Below are 12352 nucleotides of genomic sequence, written 5' to 3'. Positions count from 1 at the left end.
CTCCTCTTGCCCTCCATCCTTCCTTCCTTCCTTATTCCTCCTTCCATCCCGACATGCTGCAGTATCGTGCTGTAATTGCCGCTTGTCTGCTATTAGATAATTAGAGGTGTGGAGGTGTCTGAGAGTGCTTTTTAACAAGCTGCAAAACACAACCTGTCATTAGAGCTGGCCTGTGCCCTGGAGCCATACAAGAATCATAACATAAGATGTGAGAGGTAAATGGGGTGGACATGACATAGAGACATTTATCTCTGTGTTCTCACTGTATTAAACACAGAATCAGTCCTTCCAACAGGAAGAAATTCCTTAGTCATTCTTAATGCCACTGATTACTTTTGCTGTTGAAAAAATTGGTACGTGATAAGTTACTAACTTTGCCAACATTGATCAGGTCTCAGTGAGAATGTAGAGGTAACTGGTTGGCTGGTGAAGTTTTGCAGAGCGTTTGTGAACTCTGCTTTTCCTCTCACACCTTGTTCAATTTCTTTTATTATGTTGAGGAACAACAGATTCAGTCCATTTTTGTTTCCTTTTCACTTTCACTAATCAATACTAATATTCCCAACTAAGCCAAGAGTAAATATTTCTTCATGATATATTCCCTTTTTTAAATTTCCAGCTTATCTGCTTTTTTTTTTTTTTTTTTACACAAACATAAATTGAAAATGCAAATATAAATAGGTGGATGGAAACACATTTAGTGTGACAATGAGCCAGCATGCACAGGACCAGGACCCTGAAACTGAAGCAGCTAAGTGGAATCCAGCCATCATTCATTTCAATATTTACACTTGTGCTTTTCTTACTGTGACGTGTTGAAGTATCTTCTGTGAACAAGGTCGATTGCTGTGATTGTTTTTCACCCTGTTAACCCTGTAACATTGGTATGTTACTATAACTGCTTCCTTAATCATGTTGTACAAAGTCCAGGACCTTGGCACCAGAACATTGGGTTCACATCCAGACCTCTGTCTTAGGTTTAGGCAACAAAGCACTTTGGTTAAAGCCATAGTTGGTAATCCTGTTTAGAAACACTTTTTGTTATACTGGGTGAAATGGTCCTTCCATCCTGAGAGTAGTCAATACATAATGTATTCAGAAAAAGGAACGAAAAAAATCCGACCTCTGTGGCAGCCGCAGGCCTGTAAAACCTCTGGCCAACCCCTGCCTTTCGGTGCGAGTGGAAAGAAACAATCAGATGCCTTCGTGTCTCATCCTGCCCACGCCCCCCTCTGTCCCTCCCTCCTCCCTGCGTGCACTCATCACGTGTCACCGTTGCCGGAAATATTCAGCACACTCCTCAGCAGAAATACAGAGTTAGCAGGAGAATAAGTTTGCTGAACAATGGCAGAGAAAATGCAGCCAAAAGTACCACTTCCAGCGTTACTTGTAACGGCTCGCCCCGCTAAACAGGCTAAGAAAAGAAAGTCGGAGGCAGAAAAGGCTGCGATGAAAAAGGCTTTGGATAAAGCGAGAGGACAAACCACGTCGTCAACATCGGTGCAGCTTTTGAACAGTGGAGACAACTGAGGGAGCTGAAGGGCCTGAAAAGTGATGCAGAGGTTGCTGTCTTTCTGTTAGACAGATAGGCTAATTATTTGTTTTGCTTCAGAGGGATTTGTTATTTTCATGAAAATATGTAACGTTAGCCAACTTAGCTACTTTTGTAGCTCATATTAGCCCAATGCTAACATTAGCTCCTCTGTCGGTGTACTGCAGGATGCGCGTTCAAGTTTGTGGGGGCGTGGCTTTGGATGGAGCACTGACGGGAGGGGGAGGAGGGTGGTGGAGCTTAGAGGAGGTGCCACTTTCAAATCTTGCTAGCTCTCCAACATTACCGACTATGGCTTTAAGGTAAGGTATGACTGTAATTTCAGCTTAATGTTAATAAAAAGGAGGATTCATAGAAGCATTGTGCTGTAGTAACTACGAGTGAATGCTGTACTGCAAAATTGGCTATTTTGGTGGAAAACAACTGAAATACATTTTCAGTGAACATTTTGCTGATACATTCAGCATCAACGTTTTTGTGATGCGTCAGGTATATTAGCAATATTTCCTCATTCTGTGAATAGAAAACATAATTCACTCTGCATAACGTTTCCCTCAAATCATATTTGCTGTTTCAATTTATTTTTATATAAATGTGAATCTGTGTAATAATGGCTTATTAAAGATGGGCATTAACTTCATTAACTAGCATTAACAGAGGCAGGGGGCAAAACTCTGACTAATCATTACAGTCACAACATGCTAAATCACTGATGGGTATTGATGGTGGAGTGTACATTATGTATTAGGGAGACAGAGAATAAAAAGACAAAAGCTTTTCAGAGCACAGTACAAAAAAGAAAAAGAAAAAAGAAGACAAAATTTACATATATCATATGGTAGGTCCGGCACCTGACAGTGAAAGATCAGGGCTGGTTATGATGGGTCAACATAGAGCGACACAAAAAAATATACACAACATTAAGTTAAGATGCTAAAATGATCTTAGTGCATGATGTCATGTTGTCCAAAAACTGATGGTGTTTTTTATTTCATGGTGGTATACTGTACCGTTCTACTCCACATTGTTAGCACATGGCAGCTCCCCTCAGGTTCACCACTGTACCAGCCAGCCCATTGTTTTTAATGAGACCATCTCCATTTCCTATTCCTCCTCCATGCCCCTTCATCCTCCCCCTCTAGTCCTCCTCCTCCTCTTCTATCTCCACCTCCTCTTTTCATCCAGAAAAGCCCCTGCCAACAGGACGGAGAAACCTAACTCACCGTCCTTTCATAAAAACAAACCTGTTCCCTCTCCTCTCTCTCCACCCCTTCCCCCTGTTTAAAGCCTAAAGTCTTTCTCTCCCTCTTTTCTCTTTGTCCCAACTCTTTCAGCCCCCCTCCTCTAATTTTTCAGCCTCTCTCCCTCTCTGTCTCTAGTGCTGGTGGTTAGTAGGCTTTACCGCACCATTGTTCTGGTATCCGCACATTTCCGGAGGCTGGCGCTTACAAAGGCTTCGGGAACACACTCTCTCACTCCCACTGCCTAATGCCAGCCCTCACCTGCCCACACACACATCTGAGGAGAATGTTGGTAGTTTGGCAAAACACACACACACCTCTAAGAAAGGTGAATTATAGAGGATTTACCTCCACCCTCTTTCATGTCAAGGTTCCTTTCTTGCTTCCTTCCATCCTCCCTGCCTTCCCTCCTTTTTCCAAAATTATGAGTTGCTCCTCGCCATCAGTTGGACTTAATAACATCACTCAATGAAAAGTAATTTCCTAAATGATACTTAAAAGCAATTACTTTGAAATAAAGGCTATATTATTAAGTACTATGCCTGATTTTATCCTCAAAATTAAATTTGCTCGAGAAAACTTCTGTAGACACGCACACACACGCACACGCACACACACGCACACGCACACACACACACACACACACACACACACACACATGACAAGCCTCCCACAGGTCCTCCTTCCACCCCCACCCCCCAGAGAGGAAGAATAGAAATAGAAAGTGAAAAGAGAAGGAGAAGAGAGGAGGCACTGCTGATTCTTTTGTCCCTGTGATCAGCCTGAGTCCTTTCACTCTCTCCTTCTCTCTCTCTCTCTCTCTCTCTCTCTCTCTGTCTCCCAAACACACACACACACACACACACACACACACACACACACAGACATGCATACATCCATACACACCCCAATTAACCCCGTCTTCGTCCTGGGGGTTTGGACACGACCCCTGACCTTGGAGCTTGTCCTCAGAGGCGTTGGGAGTCTGAATGGACAGCTCCCTATCTGTATAATGACAGTGCGTGACGTTTATAGACACACACTTCACATCAGACATACTTGTTCATTTTTCTGCTCTGAGACACATCCTCGTCTCCCATTTCCCCCACTGATTTTCCTCTTGTACACTCTCAGCTGATCCTATCTCTCTCTCTCTCTGGAGCTCTTTTTACTTATTTCCTCTCCAGACACTTGAGTGTTTCCACACCACTCAGAGGCTGCAAAGATGTCATCTTACATCTCCTTTGACTGAGTCTCTTTGTTCTATGGTACGCTATAAGTACTTAAGTTAGTGATGAACAGGTTTCTGAGGTACAAGATGATTTTGAGAATGAATAAAATCACATCGGTTGACGAGGAGTTTTTTGTATAGCCACCAGCACACTTTAATGTGGGGTATGGATGCAGCCAAGAACATAATATTGCATAATACTCAGTACATAAAAAATGAATACTGTCTTTAACCACCTAGTGGAAATCTGAACCTGTATTCAGATACTAATGAATATTTATCTCATCCATTTAATCAACGCATTGTTTGAAGGTCAGCCCATCTTTTTCTTTTAAAGGATAGGCTCACATTTTTTTCAAGTCTATCTTAAAACAATCTCTAACATGCCCAAAAAAATAGTAGAAAAAGTGTGTGAAAACACATTTTTCCAACTGAGCCCTATTTAAAGGAACAGTGTGTGAAATTTAGAGACATATAGTGGCATCTAGCAACGAGGATATTAGATTGCAACCAGCTGAAGCTTTTCCTTTTCAGTGTTCATTGTTCTGGAGGTATTTACCAGAAGTTGAATTATCTGTAGACATCTCTTCCTCCCCAAAACAAACCGACCAGGTCGATTTAAAAGCAGTAAAGTCACCGAATAAAGCAGATTCAGTGTTTTTCAGCTACAGTTTGGCATGATGCAGATGGGCTGCCCCAGCACCAAGTTTCTTCTCTAATAACTTATACTTCAGATGTTCAGGAGGTTTTTACCGGGAGCAGAATTATCGGCAGAGGTTTCTTCTTCTCCAAAACAAATGGGCCTGGTGGTTTAAAGTGGTAAAAACACTGAATGAAGCAGTTTCACATTACAAAATTGTTTTTCCAAGGCTCTTGTTTTGAAAGGGCTGCTAACTAAGCTGACCAATGTGAAAACATGAATGGCCCTATCTAGAGCCAGTATTTGGTTTGTCCGCTCTGGGCTACTGTAGAAACACGACTATCTCCATAAATGAGGACCTGCTCCCTGTGTAGATATAAACAACTCATTCTAAAGTAACAAAAGGCTGACAGTTCTTATTTTCAGGTGATTACACACCAAAGAAAACACACTTAACATATTCCATTTCTGTCACAATATCACCCTAAATCCTACACACTGAACCTTTAATTAAAACCAGTAATAAAATCACAGAGAAAAACACAAATGCAGAATGTGAAATAACCCCAAACTGTCCTAACTTTGAAATAGTTGGTTTATTAAGGATCATATCACTCATGGTAAAAAGCAAAATTAAAAAATACATATATTTACAAGGCCTTTAAGTGTGTTTACGTATTCTTATTGTTACTTTATAGTGTCTGTCCTCTTGATCTACAAAAGAAAAAAATTACAAAAACATAAAGAAAAACCTGCCAAGGGTGCTGTGTGTCCCGAAAACTACCCCAGCCACCGTAAAGCAAAGCAGTGATCATGTGTGTGGGGACACCCTGGGTGCTAAAAGCAGGCACTAATAGACTTTAACTGAAGCAATGAGCCCATTGTCTTCAGCTACAGGGGACAAAGCATTAGGAGGTATTTTATTGAGGGTCGTTACTCAGATGAATCTTTAGCTAACTGATAGCCCTGAGCACACAGCCACTTTGCTTGTAGTAGTGAAAGTGTCAGACAGCAATGTTTTCAGTTTAATGTTCCTGCTTTAAATGAGATAACAACTGATCTGGTGACAAGTAGCCCATCAGATACTGTGTGTTCATTTCTCAGCCTTCCCAGTCGCCCACACACACACATATAGAGCAGTGGACACGCACGCATCCAGAAGGGTCTTAAACAGTGCTGGAGGTAGGTGTGGAGTGGGTGTCTCTATTTGCGGATTCAGCTGGGCTTTTTTAGGAGGACCATAAACAGAGCGACACCACCCACAGAGAGAGACGGACAGACAGAGAAAGAGGCAGGGACGACCCCAGAGACCCGCAGGGCACCAGGGGCCCTAAAAAAGAAACAGCAGCTATCTTATCTCCGCGCAGGGGCCGACACTCCCATCAGTCTCACATCCAGCATGTTCAGGCTACTGTTTCTACCACAGCTTTTGCTTGTTTTCTGCACTGTGCTGGCTGCTCTGTATATTGACAGAAAATAAGAGATGCTACTATGAAGTCAGTGTGGCAAATGTAATTCTGTTGGCCTTGGGCTTGGACTATAAATGTACCTTATTATGTACTTTGGAAGAATTTGTAAGAATGAAATACATGAAACTGTAAGTGCGGGTTTGTATAGGAAAACATATGGTGATTTCAATTAAGATTTGCTGAGGTAACAAAGGTGAAAATATTTTTCTTTTCCCCAGCCATTGCGCTGCAAACATGTTTTTTGAAAGGATTAATTCCCCATTATTTTGAATACAAGTGAACATTTCTACCAGTGGGCTGAGACTGCACCTCTCTTCCTCACCTACAGAGACCCTCTGGAACAAGGGACAGGATCTAGAAACCATTACCGAAAACATACATGGATTCACATCAAATCACCTCAGTGGCCTTTTAAGTAAAGTAAGACTTCAACTCATCATGCATGGCCTTAACATGAATACATAAGCTCCATATTTTCCAGAGACTAATCAAAGGAAGCCCAGTGACCTGGAGACAGTCCTAAACCTTCATACCCGCTCAGTGAATCACTTCTGAGGATCTGTTATGGAGCAGAAAACATGGACTGACTTTAAAGGGCTCGGTGGTGTACAGTACTTACCGCAGACGAGCATTAGCAGTGACGCTTGCATCTCTGAGCGCACATCAACCCGCGGGGCTGCAGGCAACCTGCGGCATGCAACAGTTTGGGATGAAGCGAACAGTGTAACACCACAAAGAGGTTCAACAAGCACCGAACGAGTTTGGATTAAAACATGAACTGGTGATGTGAAGTAGGCTACTCAAAGTTGTAGTCCCCGCAGAGGAGCGCACATTTTGGCTTTTATTGTTTGCCAGCAGGAGGTCCCCAGTGTTTGGGTCGGGGACACCCAGGGGTCCAAGAGTTATCTGACTGCTTTCTGAATTCACTATCAGTTTCCACGATATTAAAATGTCTGCAGTTATTTTGGTGAGCCCCTCTGTGCTGTTTAACCCGGTAAATTAAAAAAAAAAAATCATCTCTCCTCTCATGTTTCACTCCTTAAAGCAAAATGTTTCAGCAGTCCGGTGAGTTAAACTACACGGCTGTCCTCACAAGTTAGTCAGCTAGTCACAAAGACAACACTCACCGTCCTGTTCCTGTGTTGTGCTCGACTACAGTCTCCCTCTCGGTCCACTTGCTGCGGAGTTGCCGGACGGATGCGAGGTTGAGCAGTGTTACAGCGATGAGGAGTCCTCAGCTCCTGCGCCTCTGCCCCGGAAACCCCGAGCTGGAATCCCGGAGCGGAGCGGGACAGAGACGAGGGAGGGCGCGAGCCGCGGGGGAGACAGGCGGTCGTGTGCTCGAGTCCCGGGGTGGGTGGGCGGATGTATAAAAAAAGACAATAAACCTTTAATGGTCCCAAACATTTTTTCTTCGTATTTATTGACTTTGTTTTAATAATGACCCTCTGTTTGAGATTTGCCCTCGATTATAGTGAAATAAACACTTAGGCCTGTTCAATAGGCCTGAAACTCAATGGATACATACATTCAATGTAGACATGCAACATATTTTAAAAGATGACGAATTTTCCTGTGTGAATATTTGTCATGCCCTACGGTGCGGTACGGTAAGCCCCCCGCTGAAAATAATTGGAGGCTTATTTTACTGTCTTTAAGAGGCTGTGTAGGTTAGCAAGATGGTAGTGGTATGTTGTAAAACTAGACAACGTAAGTGATGTCAACCATGTCGACATAGCTTGACAGGGAAGAGACTAAATAATAGTCCACATTTAGGCTAAATTTTGGCGGGGGAACAACTGGCATGGCCACTCTCAAAGGGGTCCCTTAAACTCTCACCTCAAGATATATGACAGAAATGGGTGCTATGGGTACCAACATGTCTCCCCGAAACTTAAGAGGGCCTGTTCCCAGGTAAAAGGTTTTGTTCCTGACAGTCAATGTACTCTTTAAAATTATTAACTGTACCGGTGTTAGTCTATGCACATCAGATTATCAGTAGTACTAATTGTAGAACAATAAACCAAAATACATCAGTATGCGATTCCTTAACTCTGCATATTGACATAGCTTTTAACTAGCCTATATACTTAAACAGCATCAGCAAATTCTTGGAATTCAGTTATGGATTTTGGTTTTGGTGTGCCACCCAAGGTTTTCAGTGGCTCCATCTGGCCACTTCTATGGACACTGCAATCTTTATAGACGAAGATCAGACTTATTTGTCAGTGTTTTGGTGGAACAGCTCAACAATTTGTTGTTTTTTTTCTGGTGGATCCCTACAGAGACAGACCATTTTGTTTAACCAGAAACGGCCCGAAAGTAGCTATCAGCACACTCGCCTGACTCAATTTAAATAAGCACCAATTTTATCATCGTAAAACATACTTCATTCAAAGTCAACAGGGAGAAGATAAATCTCACTAAAGCCGTCTTGATTTGTCTTTCCACTGTTCCAACAGACACCAACTCTGAACGGTTAATTCATCCTGTCAGATGTAAAAAAAAAAATATGCTGCCTCTGATCACGCTATAATTACTATTTGTTGTAATGGAGCCTGGTGGGTTTGGTGATCGCAAATTTGGGGCTGTTTCTGGTTCAACAAAAAGGATCTTACTCTTTAACAAGTAGGTCTGTCTCTGTAGGGATGCTTTTTGTTATGTTGTCAGATACTTACAATAATTATTTGAGCCTGTCAGTGGCAAAACAAGCACTTTAGTGGACATAAAGTGATGGTTCATTCATAACTGTCCCGAGTGGTTACATTGCAGCCTGTTTTGCCGCTGCTGGCTGCAGCACTCTCTCTCAGTACTGGACTTCTTTCAAAAACTGTTGCTCCTATGAGTCACTTGGACACAGAAACACTGGGAAATAGGGTCCAGGTTGCAAACTGCATTAGGCTTTAACTTTTACTATTAATTGTCATCTCAGCCCATTGGTAGACATACACAACAGGTCACATGTCAATGAAAGATTTTTATGCATTTCACACGAAAGCAGGCCACTTGGACATGTGCGGTTCTGAAAACTGCAGGGCGTTTTTTTGGGCCAAAAACATACTCCAAGTGCTGGCTCTCAGGTTAATTTAGGCCACAACTTGTTTTTCAGCAATTTATCATAACTAAAAATGTGCTTTACCAAATGGTAGGAAGGATTACATTGTACCATTGATATTTTAGAGGGTGGTGGGCTAATTCCTGATTAAAAAAGTATAGTTGTCTCTCTCAGTAACTTTGCACAGAGAGAAAAAAACACATGTATGAGGCAAACATGAAGCAGGCTTTGATATGAGGTACATAAAATGATATCTTACAGACACTCTGTTCCATGTCTTTACAATTACCTTATCATTGGTGTCATTTTCTAATGTAACATTTTTCAGGGAGACCTGCAGGTTTTCCTCAGCAAACCCAGCTCATGTTTTCCAACGAGCCCCTGTGTGTGTCTGGGAGCAGGAATGCGCGCTCCCCGCTGGACGGATTAGATTCCCTTTGATTGCACCCAATGAGCAGCCCATGGGCGCGCACAGATCACAGATCCCCAGGCTGCCTGCTCAGTCTCAAAACATCAGCCTCATCCAACAGGTGGTTGAGACGATCTCCGCTGCTTGCAGTCATACAGTGGGGAACAGAGACAGACTCTATTTTCATGTAGCTTTTATCTGATTCAGTGTATGGATCTTCTGAAGGCTTTAGACAAAACATATGAATACAGTCTATCACATTTTTAAGAGCATGTCATCAAATCACCTTCTTCTTTGGGATCACTCTCTCTATAACACAGCATGTCAGATGTGTACAGGTGCTGTGGTCTCCAGAACAAAGCCTGCTGTAAATCTCTGTCATATTACACATTCCCTGCACTGCCAGAGGACAGCCTCTCTTTGTTAGAGCTCAGGATCCAGTGCCAGAGCCCAACAGAGAATACCACAGCTCCTTCATCCTGAGAACAGCAGGGGAATGAATGGGACTCCACACATGTGTACATATAGATATGTGGCTGAGGAACCTATGACTGAACAGAGCTTGTGGTCAACATGTTAGCAATGATTAGGCTGCGTTCATGTGCTCCTCTGATGATCCATTCTTTTGAACTTGGTGTGTTCCTGAGCTTTAAGTCATAATATGGAAACAACATGGATGTTTCAAGGATGATGTGTTGTATGTTATTGCTCAGAGCATTTAAACAACACATTGATAACAGTTTGAAACTTTATAGTACAGTCATTTTGTCCCAGACTTGTTCCTGCATCAGTTCATCCCCTAGAACTACTGAAATATAACTTAACCTGACGGATATGAAAACTAACACAAAACTAACAAAACTAACTATGTGGACAATAACAATTACAATCAAACACTATATTACACATTACATTTTAGCAAAAAACTGACATGCAATATGTGAACTGATAAAAAGTTTATTACCATCAATTGACTTTCAAAGTTGTTCTGACTCAAGGGGGCATTCATTTTTTTCTGGTCTGAACCAATTTTTTTTTTTTTACCATTCTGACACCACGAATGCAGCGTTAAACCACTGGTTCAACCTTTTGGCTTCTGACCCTCACAACAAAAAGGTCATGTCTTGTTTCGGCTCCTCGTCACATTTCAGATGAGTTGTTTGAGGTCCGAAGAGATAAAATTATATATATGAAAAAACAAGCTTAGAGAAAAGTCCAGGATTTGAATACAAATCAGAGGTTTAGTTTTTTTTTCTTCCTTTCCTACCCCATTCATTAGCTCACAACCCCTCAATCATGACATTTATCTCATATTTATCTCATTCTATCTTTAAAAGACTCTGAAGAAAAGGCGCAGGAAATTCTCCAGAGTTGCTGAGAAACTCTTGAGTTGAAGTAGTCAGCTGAGGGGAGCTGCAGAGTCAGGTGATAATTCTCTGCGGGGTCATCATCATGATCAACCCTTTCATGTGCAAGCAGCCATTTTATCCATCACTCACCTTAATAGAATGCAGTTACTTTTATCAATTACACCAGTGCTTTTCCTGCTATAACATGTCAAACTGTGCTGTGAAAAGTTAACAGGTGCAAGAACAGAGTCAAAGAGAGCATAGGTGAGGCTGAAGACAGGAGGAACGCACTTGCTGAACATATGGCGCCCCCTTGTGACCATGACATTAAAACAACATTTACTGATGCAAATGTGCTAAAAAACATAAACTTCATATTGTAAATTCTGCACACGCAAACAGGACACATGATGTGATACATTTACATAAACAGTATCAAATTTATTTGTCTCCATCATCACAGCTCAGAATGAATTTTGCTTACAAGAATACTTGTGTATGTATTTATATGAATTCAATCAAGAGTTTCTTTTGTAATAAAAATAAACACAACTTTAAATTTCAAAAATCAAACATATTTCTGAATAGGAATGTCATATCGTAAATATCATACTCATGTGGTCAAATTACAGCAAAACACACAAAATATTATGAGCACTTTTGGTCAAAATATCAATTTTTTTGATAGCATATTCTGATATATTTCTTCTGTTTATTATTCATGTAATCAATTATCATAGCCTATATAATGAAACGAATACTCTCCACAGGTCATCCACTTGTTGTAATAGCTTAGAGACATAAACACCATACAGGACAGTGTCAAAAAGTGGTACAGTACATGGACAGAGGAAGGCATTTCTGTCATATAACACTTGACAAGTAATGTGTAAAACTTAATATACCAGTGAAAGATTGGAGGTGCCCAAGCAGGGTTTTGTTTTTATGGTTGATGTCGTTTTTCTGTCCCGGTCACAGCATCAGTCATAACTCTGCTCTGAACTACAGCAGCAAATGGTAAACAGGGAACTGTAGCATCCTCACACACAGTTACTGTACTTCTGCACTTGTTCCCGGATCTCATCCCGCACCAGAGTAGCGTTTTCCTTCAGCCCGTCCAGCTCCATGCGCTGCTTCTGCATCCGCTGCTCGTTATTCTTGAACTTTTTCTCCAGTTCTGCAACCACGGACAGGAAGAGAAGTCAAAATAGGAAACAAAAGGGGAATCTCTACAGCTGAATACCATCAATGGATAATCAAAGTATCCACAGGAATCAACAAAGCTGCAATTGGTAACTTTTACAAAAACAACTTAACTGAAGCGGTCACTATATCCTGACAGTAGAACAGATGAGGAGAGGTTAACTGTTTAATTACACCTCCCTACTGTACGCAGTCCACCTAAT

The 12352-nt window shown here is 41.6% G+C and overlaps 2 protein-coding genes across 4 annotated transcripts in view; both read right to left on the bottom strand.

The window, feature by feature from the left end:
* The window catches only part of lamb2 (laminin, beta 2 (laminin S)), a 66282-nt gene extending 58874 nt beyond the window's left edge, over positions 1–7408 (bottom strand). Inside the window, exons 1-2 of one of the 2 annotated variants that reach the window (XM_049580545.1) lie at positions 7261–7408; positions 6753–6820 (exon numbers count right to left, since the gene is read on the bottom strand). In XM_049580545.1, coding sequence (XP_049436502.1) covers positions 6753–6783 — 31 coding nt within the window. In that variant the 5' untranslated portion in view covers positions 6784–6820; positions 7261–7408. The remainder of the gene's footprint in view (positions 1–6752; positions 6821–7260) is intronic. The other variant, XM_049580547.1, reaches the window with a different exon arrangement.
* A 3954-nt stretch (positions 7409–11362) lies between these two features.
* lamb2l (laminin, beta 2-like) overlaps positions 11363–12352 on the bottom strand; it is a 72877-nt gene continuing 71887 nt past the window's right edge. For both annotated transcript variants that reach the window (XM_049580955.1, XM_049580956.1), the window contains one exon: positions 11363–12123. In XM_049580955.1, the coding sequence (XP_049436912.1) occupies positions 11987–12123 (137 nt within the window). In that variant the 3' untranslated portion in view covers positions 11363–11986. The remainder of the gene's footprint in view (positions 12124–12352) is intronic.

The sequence above is a fragment of the Epinephelus fuscoguttatus genome, linkage group LG7 (assembly GCF_011397635.1).
Source record: "Epinephelus fuscoguttatus linkage group LG7, E.fuscoguttatus.final_Chr_v1".
Taxonomy (NCBI): domain Eukaryota; kingdom Metazoa; phylum Chordata; class Actinopteri; order Perciformes; family Serranidae; genus Epinephelus; species Epinephelus fuscoguttatus.
This window is presented reverse-complemented; position numbering and strand designations above follow the sequence as displayed.